At 42.7% G+C, this 22,172-nt stretch overlaps 1 protein-coding gene across 1 annotated transcript; it reads right to left on the reverse strand.

Annotated features, from left to right (window-relative positions):
- Positions 1-616: 616 nt before the first annotated feature.
- WNT8B (Wnt family member 8B) lies at positions 617-21,431 on the reverse strand. The gene is made up of 6 exons (XM_020791201.3): positions 21,114-21,431; positions 14,501-14,534; positions 9,410-9,548; positions 7,807-7,932; positions 3,670-3,812; positions 617-1,811 (listed from the first exon to the last, which is right to left on the reverse strand). Exons 1-6 carry the CDS (start codon positions 21,179-21,181, stop codon positions 1,251-1,253), a joined length of 1,071 nt encoding a protein of 356 aa, XP_020646860.1. The 5' UTR covers positions 21,182-21,431; the 3' UTR covers positions 617-1,250.
- Between the last annotated feature and the right edge of the window lie 741 nt (positions 21,432-22,172).

The raw sequence follows: 22,172 nt of genomic DNA on the forward strand, positions 1-22,172 counted from the left end.
TTCTTTAAGGTAACTAAACATACTTACCTTGCTTCAATCCATGATTTCCTTTCACAATAAACAGATATATTTAATGGTGTAGTGGAACCAGGTTCATAGGGTCAATGACCTAAGACTTTCTCACTAGCAGGAACTATGATTCCACTGCTGCAATGCCTCTGAATTTAGCTGCAGCCTTTACAGAACCTAAGAGAGAAATCAAGGAATAGTGTACTGTTGAAACCTATCCTTGTTCTAATGCAAAACATTTAAGAGTGGTTAGATTTAAAATGGCATTTAGGAGCCATTGGCCAAAATCCTATTTCACAGTTGTGCCAGTAGAAGGGAAAGGGGTAAATGGCAAATTGCTACTAATCAATGAGTTTCCACTTAGGTACCTCATAGTATGTCATTTGAGTGGTTTGACACACAACCAGGAATTATTAATTAACAGCAGTCTGTCACCACAAGCTACACCATTTCCCTTCCGCCAGTGTAATGACACAACAGGATTTCCACCATTATCTTTGCAAAAGACCTATTCCTGGTAGAAAGAAAGCCAGTTAGAATTCATATGTTAATACAGATGGAACTTGCTCCCTGTGTTTTTGAACTCTCTTTGCTGGCGAGCCTGGTTATGGGGCACCTATACTTCGAAATCTGCCACTGCAGTACTGTGTATATAGAATTCTGAAATGGGGATAAGATGGGGGAGAACTGCTTTAAAAGGGAGGGGGCTCTTGCCAGCATGGGCTCTGTGAACAGAAGTATGATTCGGATCTCAGCTATGCAATGGTATAAAGAGTTCAGGTCTAATGGTAAGCACGCTAAAAGAGGCTAACTTTGAGAAAGCAGGAAGGGTTGCACAGATGGAGCATTCCAGGAATCCTTGCCTATATAAGTAAGAGCTGCAGAAGTAGAGTAGTTTCCTCAGAACCTTGTTTTCCCTTACTTGGGTGAATAAACTCAAATCCTGATAAGCTGATGATGATCCCTAAAATGGATGGAGGTTTTTAAGGGTAGGATGGCCTCTGTCCCCTAAAACGAGTGCCTGTTTCGTTGCTTGGGAGAGAAAATTCCTGGAATTAAAACAAAATCCATAATCCTATAGCTTTTAAGGGTGGCTTCCTCTTTGCTGAAACATGTAAGGACCCCAAAGCAGGACTAAACACTATGCAAACAGGACTTCCCTACATATGTGGAAAATAAATCAAAAATGGAGAGATGTGTGCTAAGTGGTGACAGAAGGTTGTTAGAGGTTGACAAGGGTATTACGGCTGCTTCCTTTTGAGTTTGCGGGAAGCTGTACTGCTCCCACTGCGTTCCCGCTTCTCCTTGTGCACACAGTAATATTTGGTGACACGCTTGCGACACTGCTCACAGCGAACAGCACAACACCAGTGGAATTTGCAGTTGCAGCTGGACACCATTTCAGCGCGCTGTTCCTCGACGGCTAGCCCACAGTCCCCACACAAGCGCTGGCAGCTACGTTTCTCCCACTTGCTCAGGGCCTTGCCCCTCTTCAGGCACTCCCTGCCCTCGGTCCCCAGCAGACCCAAAGTCTTATTCTCCAGGCAGTAGTCAGGCGAGTCTTCAAGGTGAACCAGCTCCTTTTTGGAGATGGAGCTGAAGGTTTCTGCTATCGCCCCCCGGCTGGCAGCGCTGTTCCCTGCCCCTTGCAGCAGGTCGACCTTCAGTCCTTTGTGGTACTTCTCCTTCAGGTACGTCCCCACTTCTCGAAACTCAGGCAGTTGCAGCCAGCAGGTCTGGGTGGTGCAGCTGCCAGATACTCCGTGGCATTTGCAAGTCCTCTTCATTGTCCCTTTCACAGCCTGCAGTGAAGGAAAATACCACAGTGAACACTATGCAACACAACCAGGTAGGCAGGATGCCCCTTGTCTCTGTAGAGTTCAACATCTAGAACAGCCGTATCTGAGCCCTGTCTTAATTTTGATCTGCAGAGAAGGTCAACTAGAAACGATTTCAGATGTTTGCACCATAAATATGCAGTCAGGAACTTTCTCCTAATTGTCAGTTTAATATGTAATACTGTCTGAGCTCTGGTGATTAATTTCTGAACCCACCATTTTGACTAATCCAGATATTTAAACCTTCCCAGTCCTTTATGATGTGTCCTCATCTCGTGCTATAGCTGTCAAGTTCAGCACTTATCCTAAAAGCTCCATTTCATCTATAACATAAGTGATCAGAAAAAAAATCTCTAGGAGGTTGCCCTGAATCATTAAGTGGCTTGATCATTCTGGCTGGCTAAAACTGGGCAAAATTTCTCTAAGTGAACACAGTTGTCTCTGTTGCAGCTTGTATGGATACCTTTCATCCCACAGGACATCCACACTGTCACAAGCTAACCATTTGAGGGTAGCTGCGCAGAGCCCTCTTCATGCAGAAATGCTATGCCCGCCACTTTCCAGCAGCATCTGACAATGTTTCTAGAGCAATGGTTCCCACCCTTGGGTCTCCAGATGTTCTTGGACTAAAACTCCTAGAAGCCTTCATCACTAGCTGTGCCAGCCAGGATCTCGGGAAGCTGTAATCCATGAACATCTGGGGACCTACGGTTGGGAATCACTGTTCTAGAGTGAGCAGATGCTTTAGTGGGTAACAAAACATATCTCATTGTTTCCCTTTCCAAGGTCACAATTGCAGCTCTGTAAGTTACAAATAAGGCCATATCCGATCATTATGGAAATGTCCACCAAACAGTGACAGTTCTTGCTCATTTCCCTATAACCATGCTTTCAGTGTTGACTCTTTCTTTCTAGGCCATAACTATGCAATTCTTTGCACCTTTCCTTACTGGAAAGTCTCCTGTTGGTTCGGCATGCAAGTAATCTGAAATCAGGGTGAGGAGGTCTGATGATTTGTGACTGACTATATGATTTTCCCAACATCTGTGTTGCCCTTCACATGCCTTGGGCTTTATCTCCCATCAGCCTCAGCCAGCATGCACTGTGATAAGGCAGGCTGTATGGGTGACTGGAAGGTGATATAATGGTTGCTGATATCAAATAGGAAAGTCAGCAAGTTTTCTAAATAATGCCTGTCATCTTATATTCACTTTCAGTTTTCCGATAGGACCAATTTCTAACCATGCCAGCAAAGTGGCATGGGAGAAAGAAAGGAACAGGCAAACAGTCTGAGTTTGATGGGATGATAGATATGATCTTACCATGAATCTCTTTAAAGCCATGTGGGAATCAAAAAGTAGGCTAGTGATCATAAAAATACACAATAAAAAAAGGCCAGAATCCTATTAGTTACACTCACTGGCATAATGCAGTAACTCCAAGTTTAGCAGTCCCTGTTGCCACATCCTGTTGTTCACGAAGGTCTATAACTTCGTACACAATGGCAGTTGCACACAGTGACAGCTGTTCCCTGCCAAGATGCATGCTGATTGTTGCATCACACCAGCCTTAAAGCATAATCAGTTCTGACGGTGTGTCTGGCTATAGTCCACAAAAGTTTAAGCCAAATTAAAACTTTAAGGTGCCACAAGACTTTTTCCTATAACTAGATAAAACAAGATATTCTGAAGTCTTCTGGTTCTTCCACTGAACACCCTGTTCAAAAAAATAAAAAAGCCTGCTGCTATTGGTAAGGGATCAAAGAATCCCACCTTTTACCTCTTCTGGCTTTTGGGTCCATTGCAGATGGAGAAGGCATTACCTTTCTGCCAGCCTCATTGTTATGCAGGTTCATCGCTGCTCTGGCATCCTGCCCGGTCTCAAGTGCATCCACAAACTGCTTTGAAATGGCTTCCCCAAAGCCCACATTGTCACTGCAGCCTCCCCACAGCCATCCTTGTCCTCCTGTGGAGAGAGAGAGGGAAAGAGATGCCACCTGGCAGCTATAGGAAGTCAGCAAGAAGGGGACTTGCCAATTCCAGCCAATCCCATCAACGTCAAAACAGGTGAGGGGTGGATTCTTCATAAGAGTTGGATCTTTGTGACCAAAGCATGGATAAGGAGCTCTGTGTTATCCGCAGTCCCAGTTACAGACCTTTTTCTGTTGCCTTCAGTTTTTCCCAGAATTATTTTCTCTTCCAGCGAGTCTTCTCTGCTCATGATTTGGGCAGTTGGGTCTTCATATTACCACAAATGAGACACACATACACAAAGGCTTTGGTGGTAGCAAGAGTAAGGACCCCACTCCCACCCCTGCCTTGCCACTGTGCACCTCCTTGGTGTACTTGCTGGTTGTAGCCACCTTAGTCCCTGTGTGCTGCAGAGAGGCAAGGTTAGGTGAGAGGGCCCTTGGTGATGGGGATGGAGACCAAGAACAGTATGAAAAATGAACAGGGACAGGAACTGCCGTAGGAAGAAGTACCTGCTCAAGGGGCATCCGTGCTGGCTTGATGACAGTGGTGGCTTCAATGCTGCTCACCCAGGGATTTAAGTATGGGTGTGGTGAGCCCTGTTTTTATCAAAGGATCCTTCTAGAAAGTTTATGAAGGAAGGGGATGAGAAATTCCAGACAGGGTTGGCTTGGAAAATGAACATTGTTTTGCCCCTTCCCCTTTCCTCAGAGTTATTGGGCTTTATCTCTGTTCATTTTTGAGGCTGTATTGCTTCTATCGGTTCTTTTGGGGGATTTTTTTTTTGTGGCACTTGTCTTGTTGCCTACTTTTGGAGTAGAGATTGATTCTCTGTTGTCTTGCTATTGCTTTTTTGTGAGGTGATTTATGGGTTCTTTAGGGCTGTTTGGGATAGTGCTGGAAAACTGAGAGAGGATGAAATGAAGCGAAATTACCTGAAAAAGGTAGTACTGTTTGTGGTAAACAAAGGGAACTATACATTGGGGGGGGGCAAAAATAAAAGCGCTTCCCACTGGAAGTACTCAAAATGAAACGAAAACTTAAATTTTGCCCATACACATCCCTAGTCTTTGTAACAGATGACAGGGATAAGTTTAAGTTCAGTGGTCTTGTGCTCAACTGGTGCTTAGACCTGCCACTCCATTGTATACTTGCAAGAAACCTTGGTGGAACACGCAGAGGATGTGACTCGCCAAAACCCCATTGATTCAGTTGGCCTATCCTAGTGTGATTTGGTCACTGCCTTTGTGGTTGCCTTTTGGCTACGTAAGCGGGAAAGGAAATCACAAACATATCTGCATCTCAGACTGCGGTATTCCCAGGCTAAGTGTGGAAGGATGAACAAGTTCATGTTCAATCCCAAACTGGATTGAGACAGTTGTTCGGGACTACAAGTATAAATCTGAGGTCTGAGGTCTGTTTTGTTGGTCTGTTTTGCTGATAGGCAAACTGTTCTGAAATATTTTTTCAAGTGTAAGATGGAGCATGGATGTTATAAATCAGTTGGGCTTTAGGCCATGCCATGGGACTGAAAGAGTCTTGGCTGTGCTGGTCTATGACCTTCTCCAGGAGGCCAACGGGGAAGGGTGACCCTGCTGGTCCTCCTGGACCTCTCAACTGCCTTTGATACCATTGACCATTGTGTCCTCCTGGACCAGCTCTCAGGGTTAGGGATTGGGTGTTCAGCGTTGAGTTGGCTCCGTTCCTTCCTCGGGAACCGGTCCCAGAAGATTCGGCTGAGGAAGGCTGCCTCATCCCTTTGGATGCTGCGATGTGTTGTCTCACAGAGGTTGATCACTTCCCCCATTCTGTTCAATATCTATATGACATTGCTGGGAGAGATCATCTGGAGTTTTGGAGTTCACTGCCATCAGTGCGCTGATGACACATAACTATATCTCTCCTTTCCCCCCTCAGCAGTGGAAACTGTGCAGACTCTGAAGCGTTGCCTGGCCGCAGTTGTGGACTGGACAAGAGCTAGCAGGATGATATTGAATCCTGACTAGATGAAGGTCCTGTTGTTGGGAGAGACCCCAGTGACTCTCTGCCTGGTCCTGACAGGGTCACACTCTCTTGAAAGGATCAGGTGTGAAATCTTGGTGTGCTGCTGGGCCCAGCCCTCAAAATGGAATATCAGATCTTGGCTGTGGCCAAGTCCACCTTTTACCATCTGAGGTGGATTGCCCCTCCACCCTCCACCCTATCTCAACAGGAAATCCCCCACAATGCTGGTCCATGCATTTGTAATCTCAAAAATAGACTACTGCAATGTTCTCTATGTGGGGTTGCCACATAGTGGTGGTTTAGAAGGTACAGCTGGTACAGAACGCTACTGCCAGATTGGTCTCTGCAACATCTCAATATGGCTATGTAACTCCTGTCCTGGCCTATCTGCACTAGCTGCCTGTATGATTCTGGGCCAAATTCAAAGTGCTTGTGTTAGCATTTAAAGTCCTTAACAGTTTAGGACCTTGTTACCTGTCTGAGTGCCTCTCCCTCAAAACATCTTCCCATCCCACCCTTACCTTGTATTTGGGAATGCTCTGGGTGGCCACCCCAGGGGAGGCCCAAAAGCCATCCACCCACAATGAGGCTTCTTTGTGGTGGCCAGGCCACCTCAGTCTGGAATTTCCTTCTGCTAGAAGTGCAGCTAGCCCCATCCCTCCTGGGTTTCAAGAGGCAATTTAAGAGCTGGTTGCTCTCCCCAAACCACTCTTTACTTCATCCCAAAGGATTCTTACATTCTCCTCTTAGTCTGCCTCCTGTGAATTTTATTTATTTATTTATTTATTTATTTATTTATTTATTTATTTATTTATTTATTTATTTATTTATTTATTTATTTATTTATTTATTTATTTGCAGCCCATGGGCTTGTTTGATCACTGGACCCATCAGTTCTCATTTATCATAGCCCTGGGATTTGGAATTTTCCTTACTGATTTTTTTAAATTGCTTTCTATTATTGTTATGTTTGGTTGTGTTTGCTGCCCAGATTAGTAGCCTTGCTACTAGTTGGGCAGGATAAAAATGTAAATAAAACAAACAAACAAACTTCCTTGACATTAGTTAAAAAACAAAAAACAAAGACTAAACTGAGTATTGTCTGCATAATGATTGAGACCAAAGTCCCAGGTCCCGGATGGATACCATGGTTGATTGTTGAGGGCCATTGAGGGATCCAGTAGAATCCAAAGCACTGTCTACTTCCCATCAGGTCCCACCCATCAATCTGACTGAGGATGTTCCCAAACTGGGTCTAAACCTAGACTAGAAAGGGCTTACATACTCCATCTGAGAAAGGTCAGGGTTCAGATTTACTCAAATAAACACTTGGAAAGTGGTCTTGCAACTGATTTCTTCAGTGAAACAATGACACAGCAGTCCTGCAAGATAGCATTTAAAATGATCACCACCTATCCACTCAGCTTTTCTTGGCATTATGGTTTCCTGGGATATACATTGGTTCAAGAAGCAGATAGCTGGCCAAACCAGCGACTTGATCTTTATCTTCAGTCTGAACAAGACAATAATAATTTATACGAATTAGACAGCCAGTGCCTCATTCACCCCTACAGATCCTCCCTTTAATTTGGAGTCCAAGCCAGAATGGATATAAGCAACTGCATCAGAAAACTGCCGTGCAGAATCATCACAGTGGGCCATAATAATTAGAACCCATGTCCCTAAAATGTGTCAGGTATTTCACAACTGAAAATAATTCTGCTGGGTGACATGGCAGGGGTACTGATGCATAATTTATTTGTTCATATCAGCACAATGGGATAGACTCCAAAATGGGCTCTAACCTGTGTTTGGTCAGACTCGTCCTGAACCATGTCCTCAGTTCCCCAAGGGGAGGATGCAGATTTAGTCAGCAAATATGGGCTTACGTGTCTGGGGTCTAAGGAGGCTTGGCAAAGGTAAGGAGATGTCTACCTTCCTCCTGGCATATGGCACAGTAACGTATTGATGAGACTGTTCCTTACCAAGCTGTCCATTGAGGGAATCATCACATCCACAGTTGTCAAAGTCTCCAAGGCTGCAGTTGCGTGTCAGTGTGTACATGACTCCAGCAGAGCTGATAGCATGGACAAAGGCTGTTTCTCGGTTTGCTGTCAAGTAAAAACACAAGAAAACTGCTGAAGAAATTTCACAGTGTCTGCAATCTGAAGCATCTTTTGCTAATGAGGGAAGATGGAAACGGAGTAGGAACATGATGGTAATGGTAATTACTGTGGCATGTAAAACCCAGGAACATTAACGGGCAGGAAGAAATATGACTCTCTGATAAACAAAATGAAACAATACCACTGTTGATTTGATACTTTCTCAGACCAGCGTGAGCAGGATTGCTCAGCCTGCCACTTCAGAAGGCAATCATGGGAGGGAGAGAACCTGTAGAATTCTCTTCTCTTCTTCCAACATGGGCTGCTCCTGAATGGCCGACCATTCATAAATTGTTCTGGAGCCCCTACAAACGGATGTCATCAGGAAATCAGGAGCTTCAGGCTGACCACGGGATTGATGGAGAAGGAGCTGCTGACTTATTTGCTTGCTAAAGGGAAACGCTAGGCAGAAAGCATGAGTGAAAGACTCTGACCAGGGCAAAGCTTAAGAGCTCTGTGTTTGAAGTACCAACGGCCTGTGGATGAGTGGACAGGCACCCCATCCTGCAGTGGTGAGATGAGGTGCCATGGATACCTTGCTCAGATAATGGGCCCTCACTGGCCTGAAGCATTTCACAGTTGTGTTGCATTAAAAGAAGATTAAACTACTAGAGAGATCTGGCGTGGTGTAGTGCAGTTGTTCTTAACCTTTGTTACTCAGGTGTTTTTGAACTGCAACTCCCAGAAACCCCAGCCAGCAGAGCTGATGGTGAAGGCTTCTGGGAGTTGAACTCCAAAAACACCTGAGTAACAAAGGTTAAGAACCAGTGGTGTAGTGGATAGAGTGGCAGACAAAGAATCAGGAGATTGGGGTTCAAATCCTCGCTTGGCCATGGCAATTCATGAGGTGGGGTGGGGTGACACTTGAAAAACCACTCCTTAAATATCCCCCATATAGGATCACTATAAATTGGATGCGACTTGATGACGTATAATAACAATGCATTAGGAGTTTAAAAAAAACAGCCAGGTTCTCAATCCTTGATGTCTCGTTGGTTCAGAGTGAAAATAAAAGGTCACGTGTGGAGGTCTGTTGTGATATTTCGCATTAGCCACCAATAGGGAGAGCAGCCATGTTTGGCACCCATATTTAGTCATAATGTCAGACTGAGCGAAACTGCTGCTAGCAATCTGGCCAGAAGGCCTTCAAAATGCTTTTCATTTCCCCAGACATATATTGAAAAATTTGCTAGGAAACTTGCTTTAGATTTGTGTGAGTTGCAATACAATAAGATAGCAGCGCTGCATTTTAAAAGCAACACGGTCACTCTGGAGATTGTACAGAGATGGCAGGCAGCTATGTCCTGCGGCAGCCTCTTATTTAGCAGGGCTGCAGCATGGTAAGAGCACGCTTAGCATCTAAGGGTGAAAGCAGTCCTGTTTGTGACCAACAGTGCTGCTGCCTATGGCTTATTTTTCTTACCACTACGCAGACCTCCATGGCTAGAGAGTTGCAAGGCTCTCTCCGGGCAGTTCCAACGATCCCAGGCAAACTGGAATTTGCACTCCTCGATACCGCTCTGTGCACCAGCAGCAACACTGCTGGAGTAGATTAGATATGCCTGTAAGGGAAAAGGCAGTGAAATCAGAGGAAGAGTCTCCAAGAGAAAAATGAAAAGTGAAAAAAATCACCAGGCATGTGGGTTTAGGATTCAAAGCCTATTTTTAGGGGCTTATTTTTACCTCACGTGTAAGTTCCTATTTGTACCTAGAGCCTATAAAAATGACAGTGTCGTCGTTATTTGGAATGGATCTTTCTCAGCTTCATCCAGATGGGTTCCAAATGCAGCATCAGCAGAGAATGTAAGGCCAAAAAGAGAGCTGCTGTAGTCTAGACCCTATCCTTCCTCAATCAGGCTCTGGGCAAGAGTGTTCATCTTTGGTTTGGGGCATGAGGAACAGAACTGGAATTCTGTTGAGGCTGACTGAGCCCACACTGTCTAATGTCTAACAGTCTCTCCACGAGGAACTGAGTCTGTTCCCTCTAGGATCCATGTCTTGAGCTGCCCTTTGTCCTGAGTGCTGGACCCTGCCTTGTGGAAACTGGAAAGGAACAGGGAAAGCCAGGTGCAATTCTTCTACATGAAGAAGTCCACACAATTTGGAGAGCCTGCAAAGACTGAAATGAACAAATTGCATCCAATTATAGTTCTTCACAAATGAGCATTAAGCATCTGGGCCAGGAGACAAACTAAATAAGCATACAACAATTCGGAGCATTCTGAAGTTTACTATAGTTTATTTAATGGTATTTGATGTAATATTGTTTAGGATTATTAGACATTTTCATCATTCCAGGGAGTTCTGAATCTAAAGTTATGCTCACTGCATTGTCTAGTTTGGACTGACTCCTCTTCCAGTACAATTCCTGTTGACAGCTTCCCTTGTTCAAAGGGAAGTTGTCAAGAACTCTCATCTCTCAGCTCCCCAGAGAACAAGGGTGGCCATGTGGAAAGAAGGACAGGGTCCCAGCATCTTTAATGGTTGTGTGGACGAGCAGATTTATTAAAGCAAAACGTGTTTAATGAACTATACATTCTGAAATTCCTTTTCTACCAAAAGTCCTGTCCTGCATTTCATGTGGCCATCTAGGCATGGCCAAAGGTTGGGATGTACCAGAAGTTTCAACTGTTTTGATCTAGAGGGCACCACATAAGTAGGTAACAAGCTGGACATGAACCAGCAGCCATGTGGCTGCCAATGTTTAAAAAAACAATGCAATTTATGCAACATTAACCAAAGCATAGTGGCCAGAGCATGAGAAGTAATATTTATACTTTTACTTTGCTTTGATAAGATGAGCTCACACATTTTAAGAAGTACATTAAGAAACTGGAGAGTGTCCACAGAACAGAAAACAAGGAAAGGAGGGCCCTGGTCTGTGAGAAACGATGGGAAAAGATGGATAGTAAGGCCATAAATAGGATGAGGCAACTGAGGCTTTGCCACAGGCACCAAACTTAGAACAGCAACTGCTGCCCAACTGCAAAGAGAAGGCAAAAACTGAAGGTGGAGGTGGCGCAAACTTCTCTGCCCCTTGCAGTGGAAATCAAATTTCTGCCCTTGAGCCAACCTGCTCCCATAGTGCCCCAGTAGACTGGTTGCTTTTTAAAAAAACAAATAAAAACTAACCAAGCAACTTGCTCTTCATAGAACCAGTTCCTATGGACTATTGATTGGAATTAAGGCCCATTGAATTGAATGTGGCTTCCATTTGAGTAAATCTGATTGAAAAAGGAGTGCACAAGTCTTACAAGTGTCCTCCTCTTCCTTTATAATAACTATTCTTTCAAAGATGCCCAGTGCTAAATTATGCATTTAAATACACTGTATTTCTCTGAAAATAATCCATGAGAGTAATGAGCAATCATGAGTAATAAACCTTCTTCAGAATTTCCGGTTCATGCTTCAAGCTTTGATTATCCCCCACACACAAACACATGAACCTCTTTAGAACAGACTGCAAGTACTACCTTAACATGACTCCATCTGTCTTCTAACCCAGTTGAAGAGTATTCTCCTCCATACAAGCCCATCCTATAGCCCAGACTTTGGCATGTTATCTTTTAAAATACATTAGCATTAGCCTTTGGCCTTCAAGAGTAACACGTTAATTACTGACTGGTTACTTTTTGTTATTTACTACAATTAACATTTTTCTAACAACTTAAAAATTTAAAAAAAAATTGTTCCAAACCCCCCTTTAAGCTACAACTTTAGAAGTAATGACCAAACAAATAGAGTGGAACATTGCAACCCATTACATTACTTTAGAAAAATAAGTGCAGACTGGGTGGAGTAAGAAGTCTAAGACAGAAAGGGCAGTGCTCAGAAAAAGTAACTTTTTGGATCTGAACTTATGCAGGTCGGGTGATTTCCAGGAGTTGAAGTCCAAATTAAAACTTTCCTAAATAAATAATAATCCTGTGCCCGTCAAGTCCATTCTGATCAAGGCCACACAGGCTGACTCTTCTGGGAGGCACAGTGGGGAATTGAACTCCCCGCCTCTGGCTCTGCAGCCAGATGCCTAAACCACTAAGCTATCCAACCAGTAAACTGCAAATTATTGCCTCCAAAGGAACCACCACATTCGGCACCCATCAGATGCAGTTCTTCCCAGTGCGCTGTGGCCTCTCTGGGGCAGGCCAGTGGTGGCAGGGGGTGCGTGTTTCTACCAGCACCCTTCTAGGGTCAGAAGGAATAAACCTGTTGATTTTAGGATGCATTTTGTTCTGCTTGCCCTAGATGCCAAGACTGCTAAAGACAGCCTTGCCCTGAAAAGGGGGAGATTAAATGGGGATTGGACACTTGTTTCCAATTTAATTTACAATTTGTAAGTTAAACAGCATGGTGATCTTTTAGCTACGTGCTAACAGTCTAAAGCCACTAAGATGAAATTCAGTATGATCAAAAGCAACGCCCCTGATGTAATACAGAAACTCTAAGGCACAACTCGAGGACGGGTGAGACTTGCCTTGCCAACAATAGCTGTGGAAGGGATTGAGACGTCTCGCTTTTGTTCAGAAAAGTTTTTTTCTAATGACAAGAGCAATTCAGTGCATGGCTGGTGGGCTCTTCTCCCTTGGGGTGTTCCCCACAAGTCTTGGATGGCCATCTGTGAGGAATGTTGTAGCTGCAAGTTCCCTAGACTGAGGTGGTCAGACTAGATTACCTCCAAGGTACCTTCCAAACCGAAAAAAATGTCCAAAGGGAGCGATGCACTACCATTTTATTTCTCAGTGCTTGAGTAGCAGGAAAGAAAACCTGGAAACCAGCAGTGAAACCGTTACCATTGGCAACATGAGCAGCACAATGCCTTAACTTTTAAGAGATAGAGCAGCCCTGCAGATATCCTGCAGATCAGAAGGGACAATCAAGAATTGGCGCAGCCTTGTTGCATTCGGTCAAGCAAACCTTGACTTAGGGACGTTCTCCTATCCATGAAAAGAAATTGCAATAAACCATCATTCAAGAGGTGGAAAGAGTGTGAGGTTTCTGTCCAGATCAAGGGGAAGGTCTGTACCTGTGAACTGACCTCTGTGCTTTGAGCCTCGTACAGCCCTTGAACCATATAGACCAGTAGTACACAACCTTTCCGACCCCAGTGTAGGCGGATGGCTAAGGACCTGCTGCTCAGGTCATAAGAAGCTGCTGTCTAAAGACACTGGGGCTGCATATGCCCTATTACATGGTTTGCATAGTTCCCAATTAAATTTTACATCTGATATCTCTGAGCCCCATGAATCTCCCTTAGGGACAAGCAACAATTACAGCTACCCACTGAAATCTGCTCCCCAGCTGCCACCCACACACTCACTCCCGCCATGGCTTGGCTTGGCTTGCATCTCCGCCTTTACTTAGGACATCTGGCAATGTTTCTTTTTTTGGATAAGAAATCTCATGGTAATTCAAAGTACTTTGCAGTCAAAGAAGTAACTTTCCCCTGCCTTGCCTTTATTAGCAACCTGATCTGCAGAAACCATCATGGAGAGTTTCCCACAGTGCATTCCACGGTTTATTGACTATTGGCTCAACATATACGACGTCAAGCTACTATTAAAGGCACAGGAGCATGAATCACTAAATGACTGGCAGGGTAAATCTAGGCGTTAGGGTAGCCAGATCCGCGGGCGCTAGCTGGAATATCAGGAAACTGCTATGCTTTTCTGGCTCTCCAGGCAGGGTGAGTGGTGTTGGGGGCAGGGCGGAGTTTGAGCTTATTGTATTTGAGCCTTCTTGTTGCACAAGGTGTAGGGAAAGAGAACTTCTCATGGGTTGCAGGGGGTGAGACCTCCAGCAGCCACAGCACTGTTACAGAAAAATTCCATACATGCCAGGTGTGCTCTACATAAGGCAAGATGCCAGCCCTCGGAGAATGGTAGCAAGCCTTGCTGACACTGGGAGTATTTTGCTGCCTAACCAGTAGGTGAAAAGAACAGGGCTTCCTCCAGCTTCGAGTCATCATACTATTCTGATTCGCTGACTTTTACCAAGATTCTGGGCACGTTTACTTCCTCTGGTGCCCATTTCCACAGTTAAAAGGGCCGGAAGCAATTCTGGCCGTTCCAAACACTTGGCTGCCCTGTCTCTGTGACATCACAAAGACCTCTCTGTCCTCTGGTCTTGACCCTGAAATCTGAGGAACAGGCTGCACAACTGAAGAATCTCCAAAAGCCTGCTTCTTTAAGCTGCTGCAGTGCAGAGAATCTGAATCTGGACAGGAGAGACCTAGAGTGAAATCACTGTTCAGCCACAAAGCTCCCTGGAACGCCATGGGGTAGAGAGCTCTGTTTCTCAGCCTGATCCCTCTCCGTGATACTGTGACAAGGAAATAGGGGGAAAGCAGCTTCTTTTATTTGCTTTTGCACTTTGGGTTTGGCCCACAAGAACCAAGCTTGGAGTGCAGGAAGTGTCTGACTGACCCTTAGCAAAGCTGAGGGGCTGGAAACAAGCTACTTCCAACTGATCAGGGCTTATTGGAATTAGAAACGCAGATCAAAGGAAAAGCACTTACCTTGGGACCAGTCATCAGGAAATTATTCACTGACCTGGAAGGGAGAAAGAGGGTTCATCAATGGAGAGACGCAGAGGAAATGCCTGGAATTCCTCTGCTCTACCCCTGTCCACTCGCCACCACCACGAACTCTGCCCAGCCTCCCATCACACATGCCAATCGTTGCCCACATTCTCGAGCTGAGAGCTCCGGGTGGCTAACCTCTCCCTTCTCTGAGCTAATATTGTTAAATTATGTTAAAATATTTACTTTGATTTTTAAAAAAAGATTTGCAAGTCAAACAGAAAAAAAATGATGGAGGGGGCATGAAAATCCTAATTTGGAATATTTGTTCAATAACCACCACCACCCAGCCAGCACATAATGTTAATGAGTAAAATTGCACCAATTGTGCACACATGAGCAGGCAGGGAAAAAATGCTTAGCAGTTGTACAATGGATGGAGGGTTGTGTGGATCCTTGGAAATGAATCTGTAAAACTGATGGGTTGAGACAATAGATCTTTGCTATTTGCATTTCTATGCTATGATATAAACCTCTGCACTTTTATATGCAAATGGCTAGTGTTCTGATTTTTCTGCACCTTTTTCCACCTGTTCTCTCTCTTTGTTAGGACCCTCCCAAATGTCTGTTGAGAAGACAGGAAGAAAGCAGTCTGTCCAAGGAGATTTACACTTTGATAGAGAAAACAAAATAAAATGCAATTTAAAAAATAAAATGTTCCTTACCTTTTCCCTTTGAAATTTGGTGTAAAAAAAAGGACGTTTTTCAACTGAGGTTTGAGCATCGAAAAATATGCAAAGACTTGAAAAATGATATGATATCCAAGTAATAATTCATTTGTTTAATCAGAAGAAAATGGAAAGATTCCCCTTGTCCCCTTTTGTGCTGAGAATAGGACAGGAAAGACTGGAAATGTCTAGAAAAAGAAATATTTACTCTAATGTTTAGGAGAGCGTTCCTGACTGTAGGAGGCTGAAGTTCATCACCCACTGATTTCACCCGAGGAAAGCAGCTGCTGATGTGAGCGGAGGGGAGTGAAGATACTCGCCTCCATCCAGGACCTCCTTTCAAGTTCAGCATGTGCAATTAAAGCTGGACGAGAGCCAGCCGGTGTTATTCTTGAATACATGACACCATGGCAAATGGTTATGCCACGGGAAATCATCTCAGAGATCGTTGCAGCTTTATCGTAAAGTAGAAATAAAGTCCACAGGAAAAGTGTAAAGAAACTGAGGTAAGCGTTATCGGTAAAACCCTGGTGAGATCTCTGTCTAGCCCAAATCTTTTCTCACACAGCCATTCTCTCAGCTTTCATTATTAATTATTTCTGATCTCAAATGTTAGCTAAGTTTGGGTGGTCTTCGCACAGCCAGAGTTTGGTGAACAGATTTTTTTTAGACTGAGGCCCAAAAAAGTCACTTTTACAGATTTTGGTCTAAGCTTAATAAACCAAGAAAGGAATGAGCCGTTAGCCCATACATATATATACATACACACAGTCCATTTATTACATCTCTTCAGAACAGACAAGCCAGGAATCCTTTAATTCGTCATTATTTCCTATTATGATCAAACTAGGAAACTACCTCCCAGCTTTGAAAAAGGCAAAAGTATGAAACCAACTTTAAAATGTGGTGCAATATCTTGGCTTGTCCTTAAACTGATAACCACAGCTTCCCAAGATCCCAGGGACTTTGATTACAACTACAGATTAATTAGAAAACTTCCTGGTTTGACTGATCATGAGCAAGGGAGCAGAAGCCACATTCATGAATTTGGGTTTGTTTTTTTTAAGTTGATGTACGCTAGTACAAATGTGGCTATTAATGCTTCATAGTTTTTCAGCCCATCTTCAGCATGTGTGAAATTTAGGACCCTTATCAGCAAGTTATATCCAGCCCTTCTCCTTGTTTAGAACGTATGAGGATAGCAAATACGTCTGCTGAAATGCCTTTTCTGACTTTTTTGTAAATAACTTTTTAATAGCTTAGCATTTATCTTGATTCAGAGACAAAAACAGCTTCTGGCAAAAAAAGAAAAAGAAAAGAACACAAAAATTGAAGTTCACTAGAGACAAAGGAGCCAAATCTCTGTGGGGAAATGTTGTCTTGAAAAATACACATACCACCACCATCCCATTTTAAAGAAGACTTTTAATGTCTGTCGGTTTATTATTGCAGTGGCCAGACAGAACAATAATACTCTCCTGACCAAAGACTAAGCAGACTGCAGACTAAGAGAGAGACCACCCTGACCTATTCTGAAAACTAAAGGCTCAAAGATCTAAGTGTGATGAGAACAGGGATATGAAGTAGCATTAACAGATGCATTTTAACCTTTCTTGCAATCCTGCTTTTCATTAATTTATTATTTAATGTAAACAAATGCACATATAAAGAATCTGCTTCACTCAAGCAGGCCAATTGTTATGGTGCTTTGAGTTTCAATGATGACAAAAGCTAAAATATTATTTTCATTTGCCATGAATCATTTGAGTTTCATTTCAGCTTGAATGATATCTGAAAGTTTTTCTCCACAAAGCTATCTGCTGTTTTCTGTTTTACTGTGAGCAGCACAGAAGGTGAGAAAAGTGGTAGCTTTTGCTACCCTTCAGTTTGCAAAGAGAGAAATAAAATTATCTGACGGCCTAGTTTAGTCCACACTGGAAGACTGGGATGGTGGTAACTCCATTTTTAAATTTAAAATACACAGAGATACAACTAGAAAATGTCCCTGAGGTAACTTGCAAATATAAAAATTCAAAACAAATCAGATCACAGTAACAGAAATAGACCTGCTAAATCGGTATCAAACTTTAAAACACTTGGATGTTAAGTAAGAACCAGTGTTAAAATCTGAATGATTAATGCCAAAAATAAAAATAAAAGCATTTAGTTATTTTCAATATTTAATTTAATTTTAGATTTTTAATTTAGTTTTAAAATATTTGTTTTAAGATTGAGCAAATCATTATAGATACCTTGAATGTTTGTAGCTCAGATTTTTCCATAACATTTTGAAGTGTGATCTTAGCCAGATCATATGCTCATGTTACAAGGAACAGTCTGAAATTTTGCCCCCAGAAGTAACCTTTGTTCAGTGCCTCTTGATCAATATTCTTAATATGAACTGTTTAGGGCTACATGACTAGACATGAGTGAATGGGCTCGCCACATATTCTATTCCTTTTCTGTCTTCCTAAATGTAGCTCTCCAAGTGCGTAGACTGAACATATAACTTATATTTGAAGCAGTGAGACAGTTAATTTATGCCTGAGGAATATTACACAGGAAGCACTCCAGTTTTCCTGCTACAAAACTGCCCTGTGACCATCTTCTGAAACACCACTGTGCAATTTACTGATTTACCTGTAATTACTCTAGACCTGTTTGTGGGAAACCCCTCTAATTACACAAAGACCAAAAGCCTATCTGATTAATTTATTAACTCACCAAAGCTTTAACAGCCAACAAAAAATGTCCTCACTGATTACTTAATAGTCTTGCATTGGACAGACACGGGGCGACATTCATCTGCCAATCATCTGGGGCACCAGTCAACATGCTATTGTTGTTGAAAAGGAACTTTCAGATGGACATCTCTGCGTTTCTACCTCATCTCCAGCAAGCAGTAAGCACCACAGATACCTGAAGCTCAAATCAATATCAATGTGTATAAATCTTCATCTGTAGAACGTGTTCACTTAAAGGCACAATCACTTTGCTGAAAATACTACGTTGAATTACATCTATTGGTGTATCCTCTAAGCTTTCACATCTACTGGCTTTGGGGCCTGCAGAGAATTATTGGTGGGAAGAGGAGATTTCCTCTCTCGTAGCTCAGCCAAAGAGGTGAAGCAAGTTTCTCTTTCCTGACTGTTCAAATAATCTGCTTTTCCCCTAATGAATTTGATTGAAGATCCATCCCTGCATCTGATTAAAGCCTAAATCCAATTGCTTTTCCCAACTACGTCAGAACTGCTGAATAAATGGGCTTTACACAACTTTTGACTCACTGTTCAATGACCAAAATCCTGTTGTGTTTTTATGCCAGTATAATTTACAATCACTGTCAATCTATGCAGCTAAGTGCCACAAATTAAGACATTAGCCTAAGAATGTTGCCATTGCATGCTGAGTCACACCACTTGGTGCACAAAAGCAAATCCCTTTCCTAACTTCTTAATTTGTGGCAATTTGCCACTCAGATTTATACCGACTCGTTATGCTGGCAGAAATAACTAGCAGAATTTTGGTCAGTGATCCCATGGGTCTGTTCTAGTTGCGACTAAATTTGGATTTAGTCTTTTGTTACTGATGTATGAAATAAATAAATAAATAAATAAATAAATAAATAAATAAATAAATAAATAAATAACTTATTTATTTATTTATTTATTTATTTGTTTGTTTGTTTATTTATTTATTTATTTATTTATTTATTTATTTGATCTGAACAAAAACAACTCAAGTTTTTATTTTTTGGGTTCATGGGTCAAAACTACTGATCTGTAGGTCTGGATTAATCTCTTCTTGAACCTCAGCATTCTAGCACAAGGAGGGCGGGATTTAGGGTGACAGAAACCATGGTCCGAGAACGTGCATTTAATATGCTCTGATTTCACCTCTTCACTTCCTTACTTTCAGCCATCTGAGTTCCACTGCTTCCTCCTCTTTTAACATTTTTTGATGTGTATGTGACTTATCTAAATAGGGAAAAAGCATGTCTTCCAATCGACTATGATCCCAACTGTCAGATGTTTTATTCATTTCAAAAGGATAAGAGTTCTTAAAAGCCTATATCACTTTCATGGTGTACTTCCCTTGACCATAATACTCCCCTTCCAGGTGCTGTAATTCATAGAGGCTGGATCCTATTTTTTCCCCTTTCTTGTTCACTCTTTTCAATTTACATCGAATTGTTCTTGGACAGTTTAATTTTAATTAGCACACAAATTTTAATTTAATAAACACTTGTTTTTTTTTCAAAAAACAGAGTCCCTCAAGTAAGCAGTAACCATCTCCTTTATTATGGAGTGGCCACTGTTGTAGCCCTCTGGCAAAGGTGGCAAACCTCCATCTTCTTCCTTTCACCCTCCTGAAACTTTTGTTTCTAAAGCGAATGAGTTTTTAACCTTGTGGCACAAAATCCCAGCTAAACACAGCTGCCGTCCTGTGTTAATCCACTGAAAGGCATTAACCACGGATGGTTTCCGATATTTCAAGAAGCACCTACAAGCAGATGTGTGTGTCACACTTTCTGTCCTTCTGCTGTAACGTCCAAAGAGCAAATAAATGGATACACTCAAAATATGGATATCATTTATTTATATCACCCACACAAGCTCTCCTTTGGGTGTTAAAGCAGAAACGCATGTCATTCCCACAGCTGCCCGGAGCCCTCTGAGCTGTGGATTGGACCCCACAGCTTACTACTCCTGCCAAAGAAAGACAGATTTCTCCTATTTTAATTATCACTCTTTTAGTCCTTGTTAAGGGCAACAAGGTTCATTGAAGAATTCTCCCCTTTCCACATACCTTGATTTATACTCATAAGTGAATCCTCAGCTGGCTAAAGGGAATGTGACATGGCAACGACCAGAGATGAACTGGTCATTGCCTTCTTTCAACAAGCTGTAGACACCTAACTTGCAAAGAGCAGGGTAAACACGGAGTCTGCTAAACAATGAATCAACAAGGATGAGAGAGCGACAAAAAGATGAAGGCAGGGGGATCCCTGTTGTCTAAATTCATGCTGCTAATGGTAAATTCAATGTATCTGAAAGCATACATTTTATATCAACATACTAGCAAACATAGTTCCCTTCTTATTATTATGCTGAGAGTCACTGGGTTCCTTTCCAGGAAAAAAAAAAATCTCCCCTTTTCTGGGTACCCCGACATAAAATTTGACCCTTCTAAATATTTTCAACCAATGCAATAAAATTAGAGGAAGTTCAGCCAAAGGGCCTGTCTGAATCAACTGAGATTTTACCCAGTTTTACTGGCTGCCATGAAAAGCCAATGGAAAGATATTAACTCAGAAATCAGCCACTACAGCTAAATGTAGGGGGTTGGTTTCTCTTAGGGTTTTCCTGTGTATTCTCTTCCTAGCAAACTGTAGACATAAGAAGCTATTACAACCATCGCATGTGAATTCAAAGCCACTGAATTTCTTACATTCGTTGTAGGAGAATATCAGCGAAATCCCTGGCTTTCAGTTGCTCAGTTAAGGCCACAAAAGAGAAACAGAGAAACAATAAAGATGAGGCGATGAAGATCAAGAACCTTCAGACAGAAGAACTGCAAGCTCTGCAACTAGCCCATCTCACCTACGAGAAGTGACACCCCAGAACCTTTAGCAACAGCTTCCCTGGGGTTTCTGCAGGTTTATCCAAACGGTTGGCTGGGCTTCTGGAGATCAAAATGGTTCTGTAGGATCTGCCGTTGAGTGAGGTTGGACGTCCGTAAAATATCAAACATCATAACAATCCAAGGGAAAAGGGGGAGAGAAATAACAATTCCAGGTGGGAAGGAACACAAATACTTGATAGTGCAGAATGTTTGTCCTTTCTGTCTGTAACGTAAAGCAAGGAGCACTGAATACTCACCAAGGATGGCTGAAGTGGAAGAGGGATGCAAGGAGCAAGGTTCCTGGATAAGAGCCCATCTGAAACATAATCTCTCCTCACCCCACCCCTCAAAAATAAAAGAAAGAAAGACGGCAAAAGAAGAACTTAAAATATGAGGATGGTAATTTTTTTTGAGGGGGGGGAGAGGTGGAGATGGCGGAAACAAACCAGGAGAAGAGCAAAATGAGCTTCTAGCCTCTACTCCTAAAGTGAGTAGAGAGGTTGAAAGACCCCCGTATCCGGACTTCGCTGGAGGACAATCAGTCCTCAAGTGCAAGCAAAGGGGATTGGTGAAATGGAGCCACTGAAATTTGTAAGAAGAGATTATCTTCCTAATTAAAGTTTTTTTTCCTCTCCCTCTAAGTCCTTCAGCCAATCAGGACTCAAGTGCCAGAGAGAGACTGAACTGATCAAAAGAACACCCCAGGTCCCTCAAAGACAAATGCTCCAAGGAAAGGAATTGGGGTGGGGGGGAGGAGAGGAGATAAAAGAGAGAAAGAGACAAAGCAAATCCCTCCAATAGTCACTGGATGCAATCTCCACCATCAGCCTCCCTGCAACATCCCCAAAGGCAACTTGGAAAGTCTTATTACAAATCTTTGATCTTTTTGCCTTGGAGACGTCCACTGAAAACCAGTGCTTGTGTGAATGGGTTTGTATGAACATGAGAGGAATCCTGTGCTTTCTTAAGAATCCAGGGGCTGGAGCTGCTTTGGAAAGGGGTGATCTAAAGCTGCAGAGAAACAGAGGATATTTACAACTCATCCCTCAGAGAGCTGGACAAAAAAGGAGTCAGTGCCAAAAGGCAGGTGACTTTCTCCTTTCTATACAACCTTCCTTTGGGCCTTTTCAACCCTCCTTTCGCAACATATTCTATAGACAGGGATGCCCTGGCAGAATATGATCCTAATGTCTGCCCAGCTTACATTGCTCCTCTTTTGCATACATTAGGAGTGTGGTTCATGCTGGGCCAGACCACACAGCAACACCTCCACATCATAACCAAACAACAATGATGTAGGAATAGGGCCTAAACTA

This window comes from Pogona vitticeps, chromosome 3, assembly GCF_051106095.1.
Source record: "Pogona vitticeps strain Pit_001003342236 chromosome 3, PviZW2.1, whole genome shotgun sequence".
Classification (NCBI taxonomy): Eukaryota; Metazoa; Chordata; class Lepidosauria; order Squamata; family Agamidae; genus Pogona; species Pogona vitticeps.

Excerpts from the sequence above, each read along its gene's own strand:
- WNT8B (XM_020791201.3), bottom strand. The coding sequence starts at position 21,181 with ATGTTTCAGATGGGCTCTTATCCAGGAACCTTGCTCCTTGCATCCCTC. Across the intron at positions 14,535-21,113 it reads TTCCACTTCAGCCATCCTTG|GTCAGTGAATAATTTCCTGA; the intron begins GTGAGTATTCAG and ends TCTCCCTTCCAG. Across the intron at positions 3,813-7,806 it reads TTCCCTCAATGGACAGCTTG|GAGGACAAGGATGGCTGTGG; the intron begins GTAAGGAACAGT and ends CTCTCTCCACAG.